Here is a 27383-nt window from a genome sequence, read left to right as displayed (position 1 = left end):
CGCTAGGCATAACTTTATTTAATTCCAGCGCCGGTACAAACCATTTCCATGTCCACAGAGCAGGTTGGTTAAAAGAGGATCTACTAAAGAACTATTAATTACCACTTCCCCTGCAATTACAGTTGCTGAGCTTACTAAAACAACAAAGTGAGCAAATATTTACAGTTTCAATATGTACTAAAATGCAGAATGAATGACTATCTATTGAAAATAATTCTGAAAACTGTTTTGCATTTCTCAAACCTTCCCCCACGGTATTTGTGTCGGGGTCCACACCTCCCCTTTAAAAAGGAATTTTCTGTAGCCATGCCCCTTTAATCATTGGCGCGCATGCGCAGAAAACGAGACCAAAACTTCAACTAGTCAACTTCGCAGAAAGTTTCTGATTTCAGGAAAAAAAAAGAATGAAATGGCTTTTCGGAGGAGGAATAAGAGCTATCCATTCTTCAGTCAGGAGTTTCTTATCCAAAATCATGCAGACATTGTCTTCTGTCTGGTGGTCTTCATTCTGATCGGTTTGATGTTCGAGGTGAGATGATTTCAAAACAATATTTAATTTCACAGGGTACATTTTTTTTCATTAAACTTTTTCTCCCATTTTTTTTTTTCCTGGGCTGGTCTCGACCGATCAGTAGACTGCATTCCTGCAGTAGTTTCTTCTTTATTGTTTTATTTATGTATTTATTTATTTATTTATTATTATTATTATTATTATTATTATTATTATTATTTATTATTATTATTATTATTGTTATAAAAACAACAAAATAAACAGCACAGTGTTTACTTGTTATGTTTACACATCTGAAAAAGAAACGTATTTTGGAAGATTTTATATATATATATAATATCTGAATCTACAAGTTAACTAGTATTCTTAAATCACATACCATTCAGATTTTATTTAACCAACAGTTTTTCTCCGCAAGTCCACCGTATTTGTTTTGCCAACTATGTAACTGGTTGCTTTGTGAGGGTGTTTTCACGAAATTCCGGGCAGTAAACCTACTTGTGTAGTTCATTGGTAAAGTTACATATTACCCGATCATTTGTGTAATAGAACAGATGTGTCGATTTCACTGAAGCGCTGCATGCAGTAATCTGATTTTAATGCAGTCTTGGAAATTGCCACTTTTATGCCTGCCAGGGGTATGATTTAGAGGATGTGTTATATATATATATATATATATATATATATATATATATATATATATATATATATATATATATATAAAAAATGAATGACTGCAGCTTTCTTTCAGTTGCAATGCGATGGCTGGGTTCTTGAACTGCCACGTCTCACTGTCTTGGCTGCCATGGAGGAAGGGTCTTTTCCTCCCTCCCTCCACTATTTCTGTTTCTGCCCGGGTGACATGAGAAGATGCTAGACATTAGCCAGCATTCCCCCGCTCCCAAGTAACCTGCTACTGGATAGGCAAATCTGCACTGGCAGCTGGTGTAACCACCACAATCACTTAATGATGCTGTGATCATCTGCCAGTTTCAGAAATGAATTAATAGACTTCTCTAAAATGAGCAACTGTTGGATAAAAGTTTGACAGATATGACAGGTTTATATCTGTATTTTACTGAAATAATGTTTAACCACCAAAAAAGACAAAGATGTTGTTTGAAGTTTATTTAAAATATAATTTATTATCTAGGCTACAAGGAGAATGTGGAACTTTCACCATAGGGTATAACAAGGTGTGGCAGTGATTTTGTTTCCTCTAATTTGTGCTGGATTGCTAAAATGTAATCAAACTCTTGAGGGGCTGAGAAAAATTAGTGACAATAACAGGATTTAACTTTATCAGGAGTTTAATACTATGGCAAAATAAGCATTAAAACACAGAAAGCAAATATGCTTTCTTTTCAAAAAGTACATTCTACTACGCTGTACATGTAAACAGTTTTCTGTATGCTATAATTTTCACTTTTATATCTCAACAAATGTACAGCCATTTGCATGTTAACTTTCTAATCTTATGCTTTTATTTCTCAAAGTGTAATTAAGTGGGGTAGAAAGCAGGCGTACAATTTGATAAATGTGATTTGATATTAACCAGATGGTGATAATAAGCAAAGGGATATTATTAGCAGCTGCCTCCCATTACACTGGTCAGGACTTGACAATAAGCATTGGGTGATATTAACAGGTGTGATATAATGAGGGTTTGACTTTACATTTTAAGTTACACCATTCAGCTTCTGAATTTAGCCCTGTTCTACTGGATCAGGCTGACAGGCTTCCCCTATTGCCCATAAATGGTATTTCTGGAATAGTCACCCGAGATATAACATTGAAACATTCAATGTTAACATTCAACCCTAACATTCGAGGGTGCCTTTCTGAGATCTGCTGAAATTTACAAAGAAGCAACTACAAAATTCAACAGTTGCTTAAGAAACTAATTGGGGTATTGGTACTTTGATATTTGAATATTTATTTCTTAGCCAAGTCTATTGCACAGTGCTGCCACCTTCTTGTAGAAAACAGTGATTTCAGTTATGTAACTGATATTTGAGAGCAGGAGCTTTCAGTATCCGTCTCTAATAACTAAACATTGACAACTGCTTTCACAAACTCTGAGTGGCACTAGTCTTGGATTACCCTACCTAAAATAACATTATTAGGTAGTCAAAGATTAATGCAATTTAGGTCAGTGAAAACATGCATAAGGCATTACAAAACACATTTTCCAAGTTATTTTCTTGCAAAGGGCAAATTTACACATTTTTGATACTGAAATAAAATATTCAGTTTTTTACATATTTTGCCATATATATATATATATATATATATATATATATATATATATATATATATATATATATATATATATATATATATATATATTATAGTTATATTCAATATATGCAAGAGATGCTTAGATCTTACATGACTGACAGACGAACTGTCAAGCCGCACAGGATATCTTATCAGGGCCATTGAGGTGCACACTCTTAGAGAGGGACAAAGCCAGCCAGTCGCCAGTGTTTTATCAGTGTTAAATGGTATTTAACACTGATAAAATGTTATTCTCAATTATACTAGGCCATTTACTGTGGACCTCAAGAAACAACCCCTAGTATCAAGGAATTTGGTTTGCCTGCTCAGTTGGGTACGTTGTGGGAGAAGCTGGAGACAATGTGGGGGTGGGGGGGGTGTAGTATGTAGTCTGAGAGGCCTGGGGGACATTCCTGTAGTCTGAGAGGTCAGAGGTGAATGGTACACTCTTATGTGGAAGATATTTAACTGAACCTATCTTTGACTTCACACTGATCCTGTCCCTGATGTTTCAAGGCTTTTCCAGATGCTCTGAGTTGGTTCCAGGTGTTACCATATTTTTTTTTTCCAGATCTTTCCTTTGAATCCCAATATCGCATCACTTTGCAATACAAATTGTTAGCAGTTTTATTTAGTTTGTAAACCCTGCAGTAATCATCCATGTTTTAATCTGTTTCTCACATGGTAATATTATTTGAGACATATTTCTGTGTAATTCAGTAGTTTAATTTCTTTCAGTTGTCTGTTTACAATGATGGATATTTTTTTCCATCACCATGGAAAGGTTAACTATTTGAGAAAGCGGAAATCTGGGGTAGATTCTCTTTGCCCTTTGTGATTTTGATATTAATTTGTTTATTCTCCCACACTCCAGTATGTGTTTATCTTGGAATTTTTGACTGCCTGTCTCAACAATGAATAATGATTTGGTTGACTTTCCATCCCATAGCTCTGCTGCTATGAATTAAATGACTATGTATGAAGCACTGCTAAGTAAGTTGTGGTGCTGTTCTGAATTGTATGTCTTCAGTTTTCAATATATAGTCTGTAGATAAATTATGTATGGGAGGTGGAGTACTGTTTTTCTGCCCAGCCTTCTTCATCCAGCAGTCAGGTTGTCCATCTACAGCATTGAGTGATACAAGACTGGCTGAGTGCTCAACCCTCGGTTGACTCAGTTGCCTGGCTACCATTTTGGATATTAGTTTGTTTTTACCCTAGCAAACCTTTTGTAACCATGTGGTATGACCCTGAGACCACTGCCCCAGTAATGTCGATTTAAAGCAAAGATTCATTCAAAGGTAGTTTTTTTTTTTTTAAATCAGTCCTGCAAGGCTATTGTCTAGTTGCTCTGTAGATCTGGGAATCTTTGTCAAAACACTTCTCTTGAAGGCAGGGGATGATTTAAGAAACCCAGAAAAATAAATACAATTTTTTAATTTGTCAGAATTCTGAGGGCATCTCAGTTCAGTGCAATTAAAGTAAACTGTATAGGAGAATATGTTTGTTTTAACCTCTTAAACCCCCAGCCTCCCACAGGCAATTTCTGCCTGGAGGGCTGTGGCCTTAAATAAATCACATTATCTTCTAAAGTATAGACAGCACAGGCGTGGCTCAGATTTGATATAAGTCTTACTCGGTACCACAATGGAAGGAGATATCCAGAAAAAAAACAAAAAAAACATAAAAAACAAGAAACGCTTTTCCTTTGTTTATATTCTATCGTTATTTTTTCACCATGTAGCACATGAAAAGAGCCAGATTTTCTTCCGGTGCTTCCCCAACATGTCTGCTACACTGGGTAAAAACTGATTTGATTTGAAACTGATTGAATAAAGGGATCAGATTCTACATGAGTTTTTACAAAAGGCCCAAGTGTCCCCAAACCTCTCCAAACAGCTCCAAAAATGAATATTGTGTAAATCTTTATGGCCAGTCCTACACTAGTTTATTGAGTAAGATCTAAAAGGGAGGTTACCTTCTGGCACCTCACATGCTATACATTGCCACATGAATTAGATTTTGTAGTCCTCTTTTTTACTTATTTGTCCAATATTTCATTCAAAAGGTGGCCTTTTTGGAGAGCTTTGGGGTGCCCGAAATGTATCCATGATGATACTCTCCATGATGATACTCCCAAATAAAATGGGAAAACCCGGTGGGTAGCGCGAAGGATGAAATAGAAATGGTGGAAATGACAAATGACTGCTTCCTAACACAATTTGTGAAGGCACCCACTAGAGGGGAGGCATGCCTTGATTTAGTCTTTTCAAATAACGAAGATAGAATAACTAAAACAGAGGTCAGAGAACCACTGGCAAACTCAGACCACAACATGGTCTCATTTGAAGTGTTTTTTAAATCCCCAAAAGTAAAGACTAAAGTTAAGGTTTACAATTTTAGAAAAGCAAACTATGAAGGCATGAAACAGAGACTAACAGAAGTAGATTGGAGTAAAATAGAGAAAACACCCACAGAAGAAGGATGGTTGTTCTTCAAAAATGTAGTACTAGAGGCGCAAAACAATTACATCCCTAAAGTAGACAAATCTAAATGTAAAACTAAATTGCCAAAATGGTTTAATAGATCAATTAAAAAAAATATTCAGCGAAAAAAGGCACTTTACAGAGCATTAAAAAAGGACCAAAAAGAAAGTACGCAGAAAGAGTACACAGAACTGCAAACGCAAGTCAAAAAGGAAGTTAGAAAGGCCAAGAGAGAAATAGAAATGAACATTGCTAAGGGAGCTAAAACCAATTCCAAAATGTTTTTCCAATATTACAACAGCAAGAGAACATTCAAAGAGGAGATTAAATGTTTAAGAGATACAAATGGCAAAATCGTAGAGGAAGAAAAAAAAATAGCAAATATATTAAATGATTACTTTTCACAAGTTTTTACAAAGGAAGATACTGACAACATGCCCCACATGTCATCCAGTTCCTATCCAGTTTTAAATAACTTTAGCATAACTGAGGCAGAAGTGTTAAAGGGACTAGGAGCTCTTAAAATAAACAAATCCCCTGGGCCGGATGAGATCCTCCCAGTAGTACTCAAAGAAATGAAAGAAGTAATTTACAAACCGCTAACCAAGATCATGCAGCAGTCTCTTGACACAGGGGTGGTACCGACAGACTGGAAAATTGCAAACGTAATACCGATCCACAAAAAGGGAAACAAAACTGAACCAGGTAACTACAGACCAGTAAGCCTGACTTCTATTATATGCAAACTTATGGAAACTATAATAAGATCCAAAATGGAAAATTACCTATATGGTAACAGGGTCCTGGGAGACAGTCAACATGGTTTTAGGAAAGGGAGATCGTGTCTAACTAACTTGCTTGATTTTTTGAGGATGCAACATCGATAATGGATAATTGCAAAGCATATGACATGGTTTATTTAGATTTCCAGAAAGCTTTTGACAAAGTCCCGCACAAAAGATTAATTCTCAAACTGAACGCAGTTGGAATTCAAGGAAACACATGTACATGGATTAGGGAGTGGTTAACATGTAGAAAACAGAAAGTACTGATTAGAGGAAAAACCTCAGAATGGAGTGTGGTAACCAGCGGTGTACCACAGGGATCAGTATTAGGTCCTCTGCTATTCCTAATCTACATTAATGATTTAGATTCTGGTATAGTAAGCAAACTTGTTAAATTTGCAGACGACACAAAAATAGGAGGAGTGGCAAACACTGTTGCAGCAGCAAAGGTCATTCAAAATGATCTAGACAAGATTCAGAACTGGGCAGACACATGGCAAATGACATTTAATAGAGAAAAGTGTAAGGTACTGCACGCAGGAAATAAAAATGTACATTATAAATATCATATGGGAGATATTGAAATTGGAGAAGGAATCTATGAAAAAGACCTAGGAGTTTTTGTTGACTCAGAAATGTCTTCATCTAGACAATGTGGGGAAGCTATAAAAAAGGCTAACAAGATGCTCGGATACATTGTGAAAAGTGTTGAATTTAAATCAAGGGAAGTAATGTTAAAACTGTACAATGCACTAGTAAGACCTCATCTTGAATATTGTGTTCAGTTCTGGTCACCTCGCTACAAAAAGGCTATTGCTGCTTTAGAAAGAGTGCAAAGAAGAGCGACCAGAATTATTCCGGGTTAAAAAGGCATGTCATGTGCGGACAGGCTAAAAGAATTTAATCTATTCAGTCTTGAACAAAGAAGACTGTGCCGCAATCTCATTCAAGCATTCAAAATTCTAAAAGGTATTGACAATGTCGACCCAAGGGACTTTTTCGACCTGAAAAAAGAAACAAGGACCAGGGGTCACAAATGGAGATTAGACAAAGGGGCATTCAGAACAGAAAACAGGAGACACTTTTTTACACAGAGAATTGTGAGGGTCTGGAATCAACTCCCCAATAATGTTGTTGAAGCTGACACCCTGGGATCCTTCAAGAAGCTGCTTGATGAGATTCTGGGATCAATAAGCTACAAACAACCAAACGAGCAAGATGGGCCGAATGGTCTCCTCTCGTTTGTAAACTTTCTTATGTTCTAAAGGAAAGCTTTTATTTTTTTTATTCAATTTGGAATCATCAATTTTTTTTTTTTTTGCGCAGAGCAGGACCAGGGGTCTAAGCTTTTTAGATACTGAGAAACCTGCCGTCTTGACTGAGAGGGTAAATTATCAGTGAGAATCTCTCGGCCACACATTAGCCCTTTTTTTTTTTTCAACTTGGTTTTTATTTGTTTTCAAGACAAAAGACCAAAAACAAAAAATACATAGTGTTCATTACATTTCCATCACATTCGTTTTTGATATACAGTAAGTACTTAAAATTCCACCGCAGTCTTCACCAATGGTATATTAAACAGAAATAAAATTTAAATAACATAAACAGGGTTGGTCAGTGTATCCCATTCATTTTAAGGTTATAAACTGTTTATTTCAAAGGCAATCTCAGGATGTCACAATCATGTATACAGTAGGCATGAATTAGTTGTAGTTCTAGGATAGCAGTAAGTGGCGCCCATCTCTCTGTAAATCTGTCCAATTGCAGTTTCAACAAGTATGTTATTTTTTCCATAACAAACATCTTGTACTTTACTTAAACCATTCTCCATATGTTGGGTGATCCTTTTTATACCAGCTTGAAGAAAATCTGGAGCAAGTATATGTGACTTCTACCCTCCACAATCTCAGCTATTACTCCCAATACTGTTATCTGGGGGCTTCTAGGGAGGATTGCTCCAAAAACCTTATTAATGGTCTGGAAAATAGATTCCCAAAACCTATCCAATTTGTGGCAGGTTCATAACATATGGAAGTGGTACCCACCTCTCCATAACCCCTCCAAATATTAACCAGACACAGCAGGGTTAATCTTTGTCACTATCAGCAGGGTCCTAAAATATCTACTTACAACTTTCCACTGAAATTCCATATATTTGCATTGATAACTTTGTGAGCCTCACTGCATATGTCTTCCCACATTTTAAGTGTGATTTCCTGTTGCAGTTCGGCCTCCCATTTTCTTCTAATACAATATGTATTGTTCGGTACCATAGAAGCTAGGGCTTGGTACATACCAGCTGTTTGCTTTCTGCTATATTCCCTTTTCTGGATTTTAATTGTGTTGTTCAGTGTTTTTTGTTACTTTCCCCCAATCGTTATGCTTAAGTAGATAGTGTCTCGGTTGTAGGTATCTAAAAAAAAAAGATTTAAAAAGATTTAAATTGACTGTCCTGTAATAATTGGTGCACAAAGTGCAACTTTAAGTGAGACCATTTTCTAAACCCTGCATCAAGTGACAAAGGCACAAAATCATTAACATGGGCAGTACTTGTAGTGTAGAAATTAACATGGGCAGATGGTAAGTCTGTTGCACTGTGTTTCAAACCTGAAGCATAAATGGGGACCATTAACTCACAGAGCCACCTATCCTCTTCCCTCCCACAAATGGTATTACTGACAATGGGACCAGTGTGCATTTAGTATTCTCCATATTAAGCCACCTAGTGCTGTGAGTTCTGTCAGCCAGATTGTCATGGCCCGTAATTGGGCTTCCCAATAATACAACCTTAAATTAGGTAATCCCAGCCCACCGTTTTGGAAGATATAACACTTTAGAACGTTTTCAAGGCTGTTTGCCTTGCCAAATAAATCTTGAAATCGGGCAGTTTAGTGTATTAAATATGGACATAGGAACGTGAGTAGGTAGCATCTAAAAGGGATATAAAAGCCTGAGGAGTGTGTTCATTCTAATCGTTTCTACTCTCCCTATCAAGGACAGAGGCAAAACTGACCAGCGGTCTAAATCTCCCTTAATCCTATCAATTAGTTTAACATAGTTCTCTTTATACAAGGTATCTAAAGAAGGTATGTTAATTCCTAAATATCTTATGCCCCCCACTGGCCATTTAAAAGAGAACAACGTTTTCATCTGATGAGGGATCTTATTCATGGTCAGGGCTTCTGTTTTATTCATATTTATTTTGTAACCTGAGAAGAGTCCAAATTCCTCCATGTATTTCATGAGATTAGGTATTGAGTTCAGATGTATGACAATGGTTCTATACTGTTCTATACTGGGCATCCCTGTCATGTCCCTCTGTCCAGCCCAAATGACAGAGAGAAGCTGCCATTCACATGTACTGAGGCCTGTGGTGTAGAATACAGATTCTGAATTAATTTAATAAAATTAGGGCCAAATCCAAATTTACCCAGAACCTGAAAAAGAAAGGGCCATGACACCCTGCCAGGCTTTTTCAGCATCTAATGCTAAGGCTATACTACCTGCATCCTGCCCTGGGTATATAACATGATATTAATGATATTGAGTGATGTCCAAGAATAAATCCTGTTTGGTCTGGGTGTATAATATCCTTGGTAACTTTCTCCACTCTTTTGGCTAGAATAAATGTAAGTATCTTGATCTTTATTAAGGAGGGATTTTGGTCTGTATGACCTGCACTCCATTGGGTCTTTACCTTCCTTGTGAATGACAGTAATAATAGCATCCCTCCAGGTGAATGGCAGCACCCCCACATCTAATGTACGGAGTATGCATGTAACAACAGCGGCATCACTACAGAATATATAAAACTCATTTGTCTGACCCAGGACTTTTGTTGTTTTTCAAGTTGTTAATCACATTCCTTATTTCTGCTACAGTGATAGGCTTATCTATTATTTGGGAAAGTGTCATGGGTAGTTGCGGAATGTTTATATGTTGTAAATAGGCCTCTATTCTTGACAAATCAGTACAGGTATCTGTATTGGAGTAAAGCTTCTTGTAGAAGGATGCAAAGGCCTTAGAGATCTGGTCTGGTTTAGTTAAAAAAGCATTCTCCGGCTTTAGCTTTAAGCTTTTGCACTACCGTGGATGCTTGTTGTTTTCTAAGTTAAAGCCAATAACTGGCTAGGCCTGCAGCCATGCTCATAATAACGTTGATTTAAAAAAAAAAAAAAAAAAAAAAAAACAAAAAAAAGTTTCCTTCTACCTTTTCAGTTAAAGTATTCAATGAATGATCTACGAGTTTCCTTAAGTTGGGCTAAAATTTCAGGATATCGATGTGGTTTGTGTTGCAGTTCCAATATCTATATTTTTTCTAATTCTACTTGCAGAGCCTCCCTTCTTTTTTTACTTGCAGATGTGTATACAATTATACATCCCCTCAAGAAAGCCTTTACACCCTCCCGCAATACACAGGAGAAACCGCAGGGGATTCATTAAATTCTAGGTACTGTTGTAACTCACTATTGATAGTCTCGAAACGTGGCGTCACGCAATGTGGTGGTCAAGCGCCAGAGGCTGGAGGTGGTTTGCCTACCCAAGTCCCAGTCTAAAACCACTGGGGCATGATCAGACAATGTAATACTAAGAATTTTACAGTCTGAGATTCTGTGGGCTTCTGTCTTTTGACAAAAAGAAATAATCTATACGTGACTTGCAAGAATTGGATGGGAATAAAAAGAAAAATCACGCCGTCTTGGATTTGAGTACCTCCAAACATCGGTCAAACCCAACTCTGTAGAGCTATTTTTAAGTGCCCTGCTCATCGTCTTCTACCCGAGTGATGGGAGGAAAAGAACACTTGGTTGGCCCAAGACTTGGATAATTTACGATGCTCTGCATCAGATAGATGAGTTTCTTGCGTAAAGGCCACTTCACAGTACATTTGTTTAAGTTGAGTGAGTATCTTTTTCTTTTTAATGAAACTATGCAGGCCTTTCACATTATAAGTTAATACATGCAAACCTTACATATTATGTTCTTGGTGCTAAAGATTGTCTTTGCCATCCTTATCCCCTCACTGCATGAATATCAGTATTAAAGGTTATGTTGGGCATAGAAAATCAAATAATTAAGAACATAAGAAAGTTTACAAACCAGAGGAAGCCATTCGGCCCATCTTGCTCGTTTGGTTAGTAGCTTATTGATCCCAGAATCTCATCAAGCAGCTTCTTGAAGGATCCCAGGGTGTCAGCTTCAACAAAATTACTGGGGAGTTGATTCCAGACCCTCACAATTCTCTGTAAAAAAGTGCCTCCTATTTTCTGTTCTGAATGCCCCTTTGTCTAATCTCCATTTGTGACCCCTGGTCCTTGTTTCTTTTTTCAGGTCGAAAAAGTCCCTTGGGTTGACATTGTCAATACCTTTTAGAATTTTGAATGCTTGAATTAGGTCACCGTGTAGTCTTTGTTCAAGACTGAACAGATTCAATTCTTTTAGCCTGTCTGCATATGACATGCCTTTTAAGCCTGGAATAATTCTGGTCGCTCTTCTTTGCACTCTTTCTAGACAGCAATATCTTTTTTATAGCGAGGTGACCAGAACTGCACACAATATTCAAGATGAGGTCTTACTAGTGCATTGTACAGTTTTAACATTACTTCCCTTGATTTAAATTCAACACTTTTCACAATGTATCCGAGCATCTTGTTAGCCTTTTTTATAGCTTCCCCACATTGTCTAGATGAAGACATTTCTGAGTCAACAAAAACTCCTAGGTCTTTTTCATAGATTCCTTCTCCAATTTCAGTATCTCCCATATGATATTTATAATGTACATTTTTATTTCCTGCGTGCAGTACCTTATACTTTTCTCTATTAAATGTCATTTGCCATGTGTCTGCCCAGTTCTGAATCTTGTCTAGATCATTTTGAATGACCTTTGCTGCTGCAACAGTGTTTGCCACTCCTCCTACTTTTGTGTTGTCTGCAAATTTAACAAGTTTGCTTACTATACCAGAATCTAAATCATTAATGTAGATTAGGAATAGCAGAGGACCTAATACTGATCCCTGTGGTACACCACTGGTTACCACATTCCATTCTGAGGTTTTTCCTCTAATCAGTACTTTCTGTTTTCTACATGTTAACCACTCCCTAATCCATGTACATGTGTTTCCTTGAATCCCAACTGCGTTCAGTTTGAGAATTAATCTTTTGTGCGGGACTTTGTCAAAAGCTTTCTGGAAATCTAAATAAACCATGTCATATGCTTTGCAATTATCCATTATCGATGTTGCATCCTCAAAAATATCAAGCAAGTTAGTTAGACACGATCTCCCTTTCCTAAAACCATGTTGACTGTCTCACAGGACCCTGTTACCATATAGGTAATTTTCCATTCTGGATCTTATTATAGTTTTCATAAGTTTGCATATAATAGAAGTCAGGCTTACTGGTCTGTAGTTACCTGGTTCAGTTTTGTTTCCCTTTTTGTGGATCGGTATTACGTTTGCAATTTTCCAGTCTGTCGGTACCACCCCTGTGTCAAGAGACTGCTGCATGATCTTGGTTAGCGGTTTGTAAATTACTTCTTTCGTTTCTTTGAGTACTACTGGGAGGATCTCGTCCGGCCCAGGGGATTTGTTTATTTTAAGAGCTCCTAGTCCCTTTAACACCTCTGCCTCAGTTATGTTAAAGTTATTTAAAACTGGATAGGAACATGATGACATGTGGGGCATGTTGTCAGTATCTTCCTTTGTAAAAACTTGTGAAAAGTAATCATTTAATATATTTGCTATTTTTTTTTCTTCATCTACGATTTTGCCATTTGTATCTCTTAAACATTTAATCTCCTCTTTGAATGTTCTCTTGCTGTTGTAATATTGGAAAAACATTTTGGAATTGGTTTTAGCTCCCTTAGCAATGTTCATTTCTATTTCTCTCTTGGCCTTTCTAACTTTTTGACTTGCGTTTGCAGTTCCGTGTACTCTTTCTGCGTACTTTCTTTTTGGTCCTTTTTTAATGCTTTATAAAGTGACTTTTTTCACTGAATATTTTTTTTAATTGATCTATTAAACCATTTTGGCAATTTAGTTTTACATTTAGATTTGTCTACTTTAGGGATGTAATTGTTTTGCGCCTCTAGTACTACATTTTTGAAGAACAACCATCCTTCTTCTGTGGGTGTTTTCTCTATTTTACTCCAATCTACTTCTGTTAGTCTCTGTTTCATACCTTCATAGTTTGCTTTTCTAAAATTGTAAACCTTAGCTTTAGTCATTACTTTTGGGGTTTTAAAAAACACTTCAAATGAGACCATGTTGTGGTCTGAGTTTGCCAGTGGTTCTCTGACCTCTGTTTTAGTTATTCTATCTTCGTTATTTGAAAAGACTAAATCAAGGCATGCCTCCCCTCTAGTGGGTGCCTTGACAAATTGTGTTAGGAAGCAGTCATTTGTCATTTCCACCATTTCTATTTCATCCTTCGTGCTACCCACCGGGTTTTCCCATTTTATATGGGGGAAGTTGAAATCCCCCATTAGTATGGCTTCTCCTTTGCTACACGCATTTCTAATGTCATTGTATAACAGATTATTTTGCTCACCGTCTGAATCTGGCGGTCTATAGCATGCTCCTATTATTATGCCCTTTGAATTTTTGTCCGTTATTCTGACCCATATTGATTCGGCTTTATTTTCTTTGTCCAGGTTTAACACCTGGGCTTCAAGACTGTTTCTTATGTATAGCGCTACCCCTCCTCCTCTTCTGTCCTGCCTGTCTTTCCTATACAGTGTATACCCACAAATATTATATTCGTCCCCATCACTCTCAGACAACCAAGTTTCAGTAACACCTATCACATCATAGTTACTTGTTAGTGCAGTAGCTTCAAGTTCTAGAATTTTGTTTCTGATACTTCTAGCATTTAGATAAATACATTTAATGGTTGTCTTACCTGAGTTGTTGTTCTTGTTTTGATGCGGTCTCCCTTCTGTTTTTTTGTTGATTTCTCCCCCCTTCCTTTCTAGTTTAAATGCTTCTGAACCTGCTCGAGGATCTTTTCTCCAAGTAGACTGGTTCCCTTGTTATTTAAGTGCAGTCCGTCCCGTCTATACAGATAGTCCTCGTTGTAGAATGTGGTCCAGTGATCAAGATAGGTGAAGCCTTCCCTGTGCACCACGTCTTCAGCCATGCGTTTTGATTAATTATTTCCAGCTGTCCATATGGTCCTTTGCAAGGTGCCGGTAGTATACCAGAAAATACCACAGTTTTGGTTTTCTCTTTTAATTTCCTTCCTAGCTCTCTGAATTTGTTTTGCAGGGATTTTGGTCTGTCTCTTCCAATGTTGTTTGTACCGATGTGGACGACTACTACCGGGTCGTCTCCTGTTCGTTCTAGGAGCCTGTCCACGTTCTCAGTGATGTGCTTGACCGAGGCTCTCGGAAGGCAGCACACTGTCGTAGTAAGGGGGTCCAAACTGCAAATTGAACTTGCTGTGTTTCTCAATGTGGAGTCCCCAACAGTTATGACCTCCCTTCTTTTTGCTGTCTGGTCACCACTGTCAGTAGGGTCCTGGATGTTGTTCCTTTCATTCTCTTGTTGTTGGTTCTGCTCATCAAAATTCTGAAGTGACTCAAATTTGTTGGTTGTTTTGATTTCTGGTGGTTGTGTTTGACGAAGTTTCTTTTTTTCCCTGCTTCTGCCTACCTGAACCCAGCTGTTCTGACCTTCTATCTCCCTGGTGACTTTCAGTTTGTTAGGGGTGATGCAGACTTCCATGAATTGTGGGTGTGCCAGTTCCTCAAGATCCTGCTGCTGTCGCACTTCTTCCAGCTCCATTTCTAGCATACTTACTAGTTTATGCAAATCCTGGATCGCGCGGCACTTTACGCACACTTGGTTTAGCTCGGCTGGGTTTTCTCGGATTTCCCACATCAAGCAGGTGTCACAGATTACTGGCTTGAAGACCATGTTGAGGTTTTTTTTTTTGAAGTTTAGTTTCTTCTGCAGCCGTCAACCTGCTTTCAAACTGCTTCTAAACTGCTCTGTACTTTTCCACGCCTGTACTTCTCCCACTCGCTGTCGCTTCCACTCGCTGTCGCTGGGAAGACTGCCTCATTTAACTGCATTGTTCTGCTGTGCTGTTGGCTCCTCCCCTCGCCCGTGTCTCAGAACTGCGCTGAATTTGAATCAGCTGCTCCGAGTTTCAGCTTGTTTGTTATCAGAAAAACACACGCGGCTGTTTGACTTTGGGGAAACACAGCAGCAGCTCAATGTCCTGTGTTTTCTGGTTAAAGCAATTAAAGATGCAATTTCTCCTTACTGCTTCTAAACTGCTCAGTACTTTTCCACGCCTGTACTTCTCCCACTCGCTGTCGCTGGGAAGAAGCTGATTAAACAGCATGATCATTACACAGGTACACTTGTGCTGGGGACAATAAAAGGCTCGGGGAAGCTTATCTGCATGCTCGTCGTCCTCACCAGGGTCTTGACCTGACTGCGGTTCGGCTGTGCAGGGCAGATGGCAGACAGCATGTATGGCGTCGTGTGGGCGAGCAGTTTGCTGATGTCAACGTTGTGAACAGAAAGCCCCATGGTGGCGGTGGGGTTATGGTATGGGCAGACATAACCTACAAACAACGAATACAATTGCATTTTATCGATGGCAATTTGAATGCACAGAGATACCGTGACAAGATCCTGAGGCCCACTGTCGTGAGGCAATTTTTTTTTTTTAAGGCATCTGTGACCAACAGATGCATATCTGTATTCCCAGTCATGTGAAATCCATAGATTAGGGCCTAATTAATTAATTTCAATTGACTGATTTCCTTATATGAACTAGCTCAGTAAAATCTTTGAAATTGTTGCATGTTGCATTTATGTTTTTGTTCCGTGTGTGTGTGGTGTGTGTGTGTGTGTGTGTGCGTGTGTATATATACACACACACACACACACACACATCACATTGATAGAGTAGCATTTAATTAAGAAAGGGGGATCTTAATCCTTTCCTGGCTTGAACGATCAGTTGAAGGTTTTAGTTTACAAAAGTAATGTTTTGCTGTGATCCCCAGATGTTGTAGGTCTTCAATCGCTTCCCAAGCAGAGTAGAATATTTCTGTGCAGCTGTCCAGGAACACCTTTAATCTGGCTGGGCAGGGAGCCTAGGACTTAATGTTTTGATTTCTGTGTTGTAATCCTGCCGAAAAGTCCTGGTCCATTGAGATTTGTTTTCATTGGTATCTGAGCTCTTTCTTGCCCCATGCCTTGAAAAGAATTTGTTGTTCTGTTTGAAAATTAAGAACTTTCAATACAATTGATCTTGGTGGAGGGTTTGGGTCCGCTGGTTGCGGCAGTAGCGATCAATGCTTAATTTGAGATATGGTGGCAGTTTTAGGAGCTCAATTCGCAGATTGTTTCATCTTCCTCGGTTTTCTGTTGCTTCACATCTTTCCTCCAGCTGCCTTTCCCTGTTAAGCAGATAGTTTAACACTCTCTTACCTCCTAATAGAACTATCCTCAGTTTCACTGATTCTGTTTTCGGGTTCTCCAATTTTTTTTTTTTTTTTGTCGAGTCTTGAAATTGATTGTTTTATTTCTTTCACAGATCCTTCTACTCTGTCAAGACTGATATAAACATCTTTACGTAGTTTTCAGTTCAGCTAGAACTGTCTCTATTAACGGGGGTGAATCACGTGGTTCCACCGGAAGTGTGTTGCTCTTACTCGTGTCTCATGTTTTCTCATCCAGGTTCTTCTTAAGCTTCTCTTTTTTTTTTTTTTTTTTTGCAGTTTGACTCATCTTTTGTTGAGGTTGTTTATTCTTACATTTAATGTATTTGGGGTTTATTACTTAGGTGAGGGCAGATTAACTTCAGCTACAGTGGAAGCTCCCCTAGAAAGCATCTGTTAGAGTGGTCATGTCACCGGAAGTCCTGCATTAACCCTTTTTAATATATTTTTGTTACATTATACAATTATGCAACAGAACTCCAATAAAGTATCAACAATTTTACAATTTACTTTAAATTTAAACAAGACATTTATTGTGGCTCTGCCTCTGATTGTGTATCATCCTGTAATCCTATGTAGCACTTTCAGTTGTTATCATACATATAGCCTGCATGCTTAACTGGTGGCCTGCATAAAATTGCTTTATGCTACTACATAAAACACCGGATTCTGCACTGCCTTCAATTGTAACCATCTTTAGGGCTACTAATTGCTCCATTCTTGGGAATACCAAATTCCGTTTTTCAAAAATGTTCAATTCCATTTGTTCCCACTTTCTGTCAATGTATTAACAATTAAATATGGCATTTGAACATAAATATAATGTTGCTAGTTAAGTAAATCTGAAAAAAAAATCAATTGTGGTAATTTTTATTAATCAGACTCTTGTTGCTGTAATAGTAAGTAAAGCACCTGAAGACACTTCAAACCTATCATAATGTTTATTATCATCACTTGGCTCATTGCTGGCATTAAAATAAGTAGGAAAACCTAAGAATTATATTACAACAGTTCTGAAAACCAAATGTCCAGCACAGTTGTGAGAATCATATTTAGTCTTCCACTAACACAGTACAGTGAAACTCTTATACAAAGTACTGCCTTGGGACTGTAAAAACAGTATGTTATAAGTGAGGTATGTAATAACCAGGTACATGCACATACCTGCCAAATCAGAACAAAAATCAAAACCTAGTACAGTACTAATGGATCAATGTACATATACAGTGTATGTAGTATAATGGTTTATTACAGAAGAAATAATATAAAACAATGTAATGTAACTAATACTGTTCATTACTATACAGTATGTATCATTCTGTATTTTAATAATTTAATACAGTAATTCTATGTTGCTTGTCAGCTAAACAAATTTAGAAAAAATAACAAAAAACATGTAATGTACTGAATAATACTGTAATTAGTAAAATAAATTAATAAAGTACAGTAATAATTTCTAGAAATAATAAAACTGGTCAATAAACACTACCATACAGTTCAGGCACAGTACAGTAATCATTGCCTGTATGCTTTTTTAAGTCTTTTAGGCCCTGTCCACATTAGCGTTTTAGAACAGATTAAAGGGTTCAAAACCTGTTTAAAAGTGCTTAAATCGATTTGCATCTACACTACACGGACCATAACTGAGATCAACAACCAAAACCTACTCGGGAGGTAGTCTCAAACTCGGTTGTCGGCATAACTGGGTTACATAAACTGGTTTAACTGTAATCTGGACGTATGTTATTAGCAAGTTAAAGGTCTGTATTATGACTTTAATTAAATTTAAAGAACGTCTTATCCGCCCCAGAATTTCCCTTTGACCAGTTGCCCATCTAATTTGTTTGCCTTGACTTAGGCTCCCCCCCCCCCCCCCCCCATGCGAATTATTCCCCTTTTGATTACTTTGACACTTTCTCGTAGCTCCTCTGTTCTGCTCCGTGTTCAATGAAAAAGGGGGGGGGAGAATGTGTATACATTACAGTGGTTTGTGGGATAGTCATCCATGTGTGTTTTTTTTTTTTTTTTTTTTTAACAGCTGTTAAACGAACCCAGTTCATGACGGCAATCTGGACGCACTAACACTGGTGAGCTAGGGTTCAGGTATATCTGTTTTGAACTTGGATTTCTTTTTTTTTTTTTTTTTTTTCCCCCCAGTGTGGACAGGGGCTTTGACTGCGTCAGTGGCTACTGCTTTTTAGACTTGAGCTCTTTGACAACATAATTCTGCCTGCTTTCGTCCCTTTAAGATTTCTCCAATAATGTACAGTTTGTCCTTAAGTGAAATTGATGACCGTTTAGCGCTGTCCATGATAATACTGCAGAAATTACGAGAGCAAGGTCAAGTTCAAACAGCAAGAAGTAGGCCTACGAGTACGCAATATGCGCAGGACAGACCACTGCGTAATAACAGGAAGTGTGCACTATCACAGTATATACTAAAAGGAGAATTTAAACAGGATTTAATACGATTTTATTTGGTTCCATCATACTAGTTCTTTATATCCAGTGTGTATGTTATATCCCAGGTACGTTGTAAATGGGTTCGACTAGCTCAGTCAAATAATGCTGTTTTGAAAAGACCTTTTTAGCTTATTGCTGGTGTTTACAATAACAATAGAAATATGAAACAATTTAGTAACAGTCCAGCAATGTCTTGTGAGAGTAATCCTATCTACAGTACTCCATAAATTAAGTTTAGCATTTTACTGGCATTATAATAATAACCAGGATAAAATATGAAACACTGATAAAGGCGTGTTGACTGACTCGTTGCTCTAAAACATGTTCACTGCTATGTATTACCCGATTGTAATTTAAGTAGCGCCCCTTTTAATCTAAACACATAATTAATCCTCTCAATTGTTTCTTTCCTAATTCTGCAGTGTTATTTGCAAGATTTAAAGAGGTGTGTCTCCAGACAGAATGTCTTTATGAAAGAAGTGGTGTGTAGTTTCAGCAGATACATGGAGTTGAGTCACATGATGAATAAGCTTGCAAAAAAAAAAAAGAATAATAATAATGGACATGGTATGTCTTCTTCAATTACTATACTTTTAAATGTGTATTTGACTAATGTTCTGATTTATATTTTTACCTGTTTCAAAACTCTTGATTTCTGAAATGATCATTTTTTAAAAAGGAAAATAAAACAAAAACTGTCAAAGTGTAAGTATTGTGATTTGTATTTATATTTACCAAAGTACTTATACTTCTAAGTAATGCAGGAAGAATGTGCTTCACTGATTTTAGTATGTTCATGAGCAGCACCGAGCAGCACTCTAGAGGCAGAATCGCCAGACGCCTGCATCACCCACCCTGTACTAGTTAATTCGCTGGTGCCTGAGTGAGTTCTGCACGAATGTGACGTGCATTTTTACAGAGAGAAATCAGAGAATCAGTTGTAAGACAGACACAAATATGCTTATGTTAATGCTTTGTAAGAATGCAAATAGGTTTACCTGGACAGTCTATTTATGATAATAACTTGTGAAAGTTAGTAAATGAAGTGCGCAGGTTGTTGCCAGTTACTGCAAAAAATGAGTGCATTTTAGCCTTAAGGGCTGTTCACACTGGACACGGCGCACGTGCAGCCTCCTTGTGTGTTGCTCTTCAGTCGCTGCAGACCACTGTTCACACCGAACGCGACGGGGAAAGATGAAGGCAGATTTCAAACCTAGTGTTGTATTATACAGCTCTGGAAAATCCAAAATCAGAACCCTCTATTGTACATTGTTGTTTTTGTTTTTTCTTCCTCGCAAAGGAGCCTCCTACTTTCCCCTGATAGGTTGCTGGTAGTGTACATCATGACGTGTTTTGGTGAAAGTTGAAAATATTTGATCTCCTGTGCGCTGCTTGGGTGCTGCTTCCCTCTGCCGCTGCGCGTGACCACCTTCATTGATAACCATTGCTTTTGCCGCATGACATTGGCGCACTGCGTCCGGTTTGAACGGCCCTTGAGACCTCTGGTTTGAGGATGCAGGGAGCAGTGGAAGCATTTTTACATGTTTCATTGAATAAAATTACTTTGTGGTATAAACAAAATTACTGGATAGGGATGAAAAGGGGAATGTTGTCTTTTACATCTGTGTTTTGGAAACACACTGCTGTTATTGTTGTGCGTTTTATTAAAATGTCCTGTGTAGTTTTTCTCTTGATTGGTTGTTACTCTGTAATTACTACTGTATATGCATAAAACAGTGTAATCAATATAGTGTGGATACTAGTTTTTAAAGCTTTAATACCAATTTTACACAGTAATCCTCAGCTCCACATGTATTCCGTTTTTTTAAGCTTTCATAACGTTGATGCATCGGGTGTTTTGGAGAACAATATCTCGATAGTGAAACCTTAGAACTAACCACGCATCACGGTACTATCGATGATAGAATAAAAAAAAAAAAAAAAGCCTTTCAGAAATCAAATGATCTCCTTATAGAAGCAAATACGGTCCTTTGTGTAAAAATAGTGCTGGAAGCGAGTGCCTGCACATATATTCACATCACGCCACTTCCGATAATACAATTTAACAAATAAAGCCTATACGTTTAAATTGATTAAACTTCCACAAGCTTGCAGTTTTATTTTTCAAATATTATAGGCACCTAATTGTTGGTGCCGTGATGCCTGTAATTAATTAAATAAGCACTGTGTGCAGGTCTAAAAGTGCTTTACTTTTCGTGAAAGAAACCATTTCATTTTCTTGGTGACTTTAATGTAATTTGTTTAATTCTAGATGGAGGTACCCACAAAATATGAATGTTTGTAGATATGTGTGAAAAATGTATATTTCTGACAGTTTTGTTGCAACTGAGCTTGTTTCACATTTATCCCACATGAAATAAACACATTTAATGTCTTCACATTATAGGACAAATCAGAAAATCTGTTTGTATTTTGGAATCCTCTGCTACTGTCTCTCGCCATTCTGTCAAAGATGTTTTTTCTTCTGTTTTCCAAGTAACAATCCCAACTTCTTGTTGCTGTTGTCTGTATATTTGACCCTGACAGTGTACGTAAGCAAATGTGAGCTGTCTCAGGGACCGATGCGCTCACAGTAAAGCAAAAAACAGACCAAGGCAGTTGCAGAGCCCCCCTTTAGGATGGCTGGACCTGGGACCACTGTGTTTACACTACAAAGAAAAGACCTAAGCCGGCTTAAAAGTGGCTATTGTAAACTGGGTATTAAAAATCACGTCCCAAGTGTGAATAGGCCCTAACCCATCTGTTCTCTTTTAGGTGACGGCAAAGACAGCCTTCCTGTTCATTCTCCCACAGTACAACACCAGCACTCTGACACCAGGTGAGAAGGGCATGGAAACAGACTGTTGGTCTAAGTGAGTGCAGGTTTATCAGGCTGCAATTCCATATGTTGCTGAAGATGTATTGTTTTTTTAACCTTTTATGTAAAACCCGCTCAAACAGTTGGTGTAACCTTTATGCAATGCTCCCTTGACACTTATGCAATGACAAATTTGCACTCCAATCTATCAGGAATTGATCATGCACTTTCCGGTATTGTAATATGTTTGGTGTTTTGCAAACTTAAATTATGATAGCTGACATACCAAGACAGAGTAGCATTTTTTTTTTCTCCCCACAGCCTGATTTTGTTTCAAAATTGACAATGTTTATCATGTTTAGTATTTCTTTCAGAATAAATTCTTAAGACTTATGTTACATTTAGTATCTTCTTTTAGATTTTAAATTGTTAACCTTGAAAATACACCAGGTACAATGCTATAGTGACACCCATGTGTGCTGTTATTTGACTTTTGCATTTATTGTGATGACTTAACACACTAAAACTCTAGAACACTACTTTGGTAGGGTTAGCCATGCTGTTGAGCCGGAGCGGAGCTTTCCAGTTTTGTGAGCTGAGTTCCAGAGCTGGAGCTGGGTCACTGGAGCAGCTCCCTATTTCCTTCCTTTCACATTTAAAAAAAAAAAAAAATTCCTTCCTGAATATTTAAATTAAAACATTTGAAAACAAAAATAATTATATAAAATGTCTAACTGCGGTCCATTTATTCAGCACTTGTCAGGCACGTCAGGTCCATTGCTTTTTACACAAGCTGTTTATTTTACACATGCTGTTTTAAAATATTTTTTGAGTAAAACACGTTTAAAAGGCATTGAATCGCAAAAGGACACTCAGTCCTTTATCTCCAGCCAAGCCCCACCCCTTGTTTGCTGTATTTTTGACATACCTCTTTATCAATGAATCAATCTTTTTTATATAGCGCCTTTCATAGAGGAACACATCACAATGAGCTTTACAAGATGCAATAATTACAAGAAAATCCATAACACTTCAAATAGACATGCATAATACATGATATACAGTGGAAAGTACATAATACGTGATAGTAGCATAATACATAGTACACTGAATACAGTGGAAAGTGCATAGTACATATAGTAGCATAATACATGAAATAGCACACTAAAACAGTGAAAAGTGCAGAATACATGAAATAGTGCAATAAAGTGGAAAGTGCAGAATACATGATAGTAACAATACGTGAACAGGGCTCAATTTTAGTAATGGTACTTGCGCTTTGGGCAGTCTATTGTCGACTTTTGCCCATAATGGACCTATGGACTGTGATTTCTACAAAGTGCACTGTACTAAATATAGGTACAGTATCTCAGGGTATCTCACTCCAAGCAAATGCATGTACATGGATTAAGGAGTGGTTAACATGTAGAAAACAGAAAGTACTGATTAGAGGAGAAGCCTCAAAATGGAGTGAGGTAACAAGTGGAGTATTAGGTCCTCTGCTATTCCTAATCCACATTAATGATTTAGATTGTGGTATAGTAAGCAAATTTGTTAAATTTGCAGACAACACGAAACTAGGAGAATATATTGTGAAAAGTGTTGAATTGAAATCAAGGGAAGTAATGTTAAAACTGTACAATGCATTAGTAAGTCCTCATCTTGAATATTTGTGTTCAGTTCTGGTCACCTCTCTATAAAAAGGATATTGCTGCTCTAGAAAGAGTGCAAAGAAGAGCGACCAGAATTATTCCGGGTTTAAAAGGCATGTCCTATGCAGACAGGCTAAAAGAATTGAATCTATTCAGTCTTGAACAAAGGAGACTACGCGGCAACCTAATTCAACCATTCAAAATTCTAAAAGGTTTAGACAGTGTCGACCCAAGGGACTTTATTGACCTGAAAAAAGAAACAAGGACCAGGGGTCACTAATGGAGATTAGATAAAGGGGCATTTAGAACAGAAAATAGGAGGCACTTTTTTACACACAGAATTGTGAGGGTCTGGAACCAACTCTCCAGTAATGTTGTTGAAGCTGACACTCTGGGATCCTTCAAGAAGCTGCTTGATGTGATTCTGGGATCAGTAAACTACAAACAACCAAACAAGCAAGATAAGCCGAATGGCCTCCTCTCGTTTGTAAACTTATAAATTCCAAACTTTTTCCAGATTTCCGTTTGTTTTTCCCAGGCTTGTGTTTTAGTTAGTTCTACTAGTTTTTTGATGGTTATTCAAATTGATGGGCAGCCGCAGAGCATTATAGCTTTTTGATCCAGAGCAGAAGTTGCTCCTGGTTTTCTAAAAGTATTTGTCAGAATCTGGAGGTGGATATCTAGCACGAGACAATGCAGGTATGCAAAAGAGAAGTAAGATACAATCTAACAACTGTCCAATATTTGGGAACTACGTTGCATAATTTACAAAAAGAATATACAATGTTGTATACTTGTGCCAAAATAGGATAGTATAATGGTACCAATAGTATACTAAAACCGGACAATTTTGGCACAAGTATACTTGCAGTATGTTACTTTTTTGTAAGTGATGATATTGGATCCTGATCCAAACTTTTTTACACACACTGTTAAATGTTGGGTGGTGAAAAATAACAAAAATGAAATAACAAATGTGCACACATCATATATTAAAATGTGCAAGTGTTGTCTATTAAACACAAGTCAAATACTTAATACAGTATACCATCACTATAACAACCCTGTTTGGGTCCAAAGCCTTTTGTTTGCTATAGTAAAAGGACAATCCAAAACTAACAGTATAAGCTGCTGGAGTAAGTTAAGGAAGTCACCTTGGATAAAGGCATTAGCTAAATTACTAATAATATTAGTATTGTTTTATTTTTTTATTTTCTTTATTGCAGTATTTGTCACTACTATAATAATAATAAAATAGCATTGAGATTGTGAATAAAAATAGAACTACAAGTACAGTACCTATTTGTGGCATGCTGCAACCAATATTCTGGCTATATTTATTGAAGAACACAGGTATATACGACCGATTAAAGAACACACCCCAGTATACCCCCCCCCCCCCCCCCCCCCCCCAAAAAAAAGCACTCAATAAAGTTTGTTTGTTTTGTTTCAATTGCAAATGTTAATTGAAATCTTGGTTCCTTATTTAAAAAAAAAAAAAAAAAAAAAAAATGTTGCTTTGCCGTGCCGGTTGCATAGAGCTGTACGAGCCAACATCAGCGGCAGTTTTATTTATTTATTTAAAAATCAGTATTTAGTCGTATAATTAAGGCCATAGATTGAGGATGTAAATGTACACAAGCAATGTGTACATGTACGTCACCCAGGAAATCACTCAAGCATTATCAAAGAAACACATTGATCCCTCTAAACATGTTTTACCAGGATCATCTGTGAGCGGAATCTCGATTGGGAAACCGCTGTTTGATTAAAGCACAGAACGTTATCTTGTTATAGAGTAAAAAAAATCGGATTGCCCGTTGGGCAAGCAGCCAAAAAAACAGGTTGTCCAACAGATATTAGGCTTAAGGCGCATGGAAAGCAAGAGAGAACAGGTGGGTTTTGAGAGTTGATTTAAAGCGAGTTACAGTCTGAGCATCATGAACCAAAGCTGGGAGAGAGCTCCAGAGAGTCGGCGCCATGAAGCTAAATGAGCATTGTCCAAGTGCGGTGTGCTTTTGCTTGCAGATAACAAGCAGGCCAGAGTCGGAGGACCTCAACTTGCGGGTAGGGACATAGCGGGTCAGCAGGTTGAGGAGTTTATCAGGACATGTGTGATGAAAGGCATTGTAGGTGAGCAGTAGAGTTTTGAACATGTAGCCAGTGCAGCTGAGCAAGACTGGGGTAATGTGATCACATTTTTTACATCTTGTAAGGATCCTGGCTGCAGCGTTCTGAACTAGCTGCGGTCGGTTTATGGTGTGTGCTGGGAGAGCACTATATAAAGAGTTGCAGTAGTCGAGTCGAGAGGAGACAAACGCATGACAAAGTATCTCAGCATCCAGTGGGGAAAGGTAGGGATGAACTTCTGAGATGTTTCTAAGATGGTAGAAGGAAGATTTGACCACAGAGGCGATGTGGGCATCAAAGGAGACTGTCTAGAAGTACACCAAGGCTTCGTACTGTGGGGAAGGCACCATCAGACAGTTTCCGATGTTCAAGGCAGCTTCGTTAAGGTCCTTAAGTTGAGTTTTAGATCCTACTAGGGGTTCAGATTTGTTAGTGAAAATTGGCAGACATCCAGGCCTCGACGTCTTGAATGCAGGCAGAGAGCCGGCCCATGGCAGATGGGCTACCAGGGTCAAGTTTTAAGTAAAGCTGGGTGTCATCAGCATAGGAGTGAAGCATGAGGTTGTGTTGGTGGATGAGGTGACCCAAGGTAAGCATGTAGATATTGGAGAAGAGGCCCAAGAACAGATCCTTGGGGGACACCACAACTGACTGGGTTTGCAACACCACTGCGTCCAGCATAAAAACAGACTGCATGCGGAGATCACGTGACCTGCAGACAGGAATGGACGCCTGGGTCTGCTTTTCCCTTCCACCCTACGGTTATTTTTTTTTCCTTTATCCGGGCATTTTTTAGCCACTTAATTCAATAAAAGTTATTAAATATTGGAAATGGCAATGAAACGTGATAAAGACATGAGTTTCTCACCATTAAAGAAAAAGTTAAAGGATATGAGTACCGACCTCCCCGAGTCACAACTGTGTGCTACGGTTGCAGATTTGCAGATCCTAATGAGACAAGTGATTTGGGAAGAACTTTACGGTTTAACGGAGAGGCTCAAATCCTTGGAAAAGGATTTGAAAACATTTACTTCTAAGTCTGACAATATGCAGGTAACTGTTTGGGCAGTCAAACAAGAGTCAGCTGAAACCAGACTTACTGTTGATAGATTGCAGGAGAAACTGGTCCAGTACGAGGACAAACAGCGGCAAAATAATCTAAGGCTTGTTGGGTTAGACGAGGGCAAAGAGAAGGATGACCCTATCAGATTCCTTCAACGTAATCTTCCTAAATGGGTTCCGGCTTTGGAGGGCAGATCTATTGAGATCGAAAGAGCCCATCGCATCTACAGCGGAAAGGAAGGCCGTAGAAATAGGCCGCGCACCTTGATTTTCAAGCTGCTACATTACAACGACCGTCAGGCCATTCTCGCTGGAGTTAGGAGCAGCTCCACCCTGCAGCACGGTGGCTGTTCACTTCGCTTTTTCCCGGATTACAGCAATGTCACAGTTCAGAAGAGACTTTTCTTTTTTCCTCTTCGGGTCTAGGTGTATAAGGTTAAAAAATAATAAGCCGATATATACAGATATTTTTTGTCTTGTGGTTGACTTGGAGTCAGTGCGGGGGTTTGGCGATCAGAGCGTTACCTTGCTGTGTTGAGGGGTCACAAATCGGTGAAGTTTTATGTTTTTGGCAGGTAAAAGAGTAATTTCTACTCTCTGCTGACTGCCTTGTGTTTATTGTTAATATGTCTCAGTGTTGACTTTCTATGAATCTGTTCTTTACGAATTTGTTCTTTTATTGTTGTTCTATTTGCCAGTGCTTGCCTACAATTATATTGTACCGTTTTGCTTACCAT

At 38.0% G+C, this 27383-nt stretch overlaps 1 protein-coding gene across 1 annotated transcript in view; it reads left to right on the top strand.

The window, feature by feature from the left end:
* The first annotated feature begins 348 nt into the window (after window positions 1-348).
* Window positions 349-27383, top strand: part of LOC121315993 (translocating chain-associated membrane protein 2-like) — a 37892-nt gene continuing 10857 nt past the window's right edge. Inside the window, exons 1-2 of the mRNA XM_041250655.1 lie at window positions 349-529; window positions 21760-21823. Coding sequence (XP_041106589.1) covers window positions 410-529; window positions 21760-21823 — 184 coding nt within the window. The 5' untranslated portion in view covers window positions 349-409. The remainder of the gene's footprint in view (window positions 530-21759; window positions 21824-27383) is intronic.

The sequence above is a fragment of the Polyodon spathula genome, chromosome 5 (genome assembly GCF_017654505.1).
Source record: "Polyodon spathula isolate WHYD16114869_AA chromosome 5, ASM1765450v1, whole genome shotgun sequence".
In the NCBI taxonomy this organism is placed as follows: Eukaryota; Metazoa; Chordata; class Actinopteri; order Acipenseriformes; family Polyodontidae; genus Polyodon; species Polyodon spathula.
The sequence above is the reverse complement of the archived record's forward strand: the minus strand, read 5'-3'. Positions and strand labels throughout refer to the sequence as shown.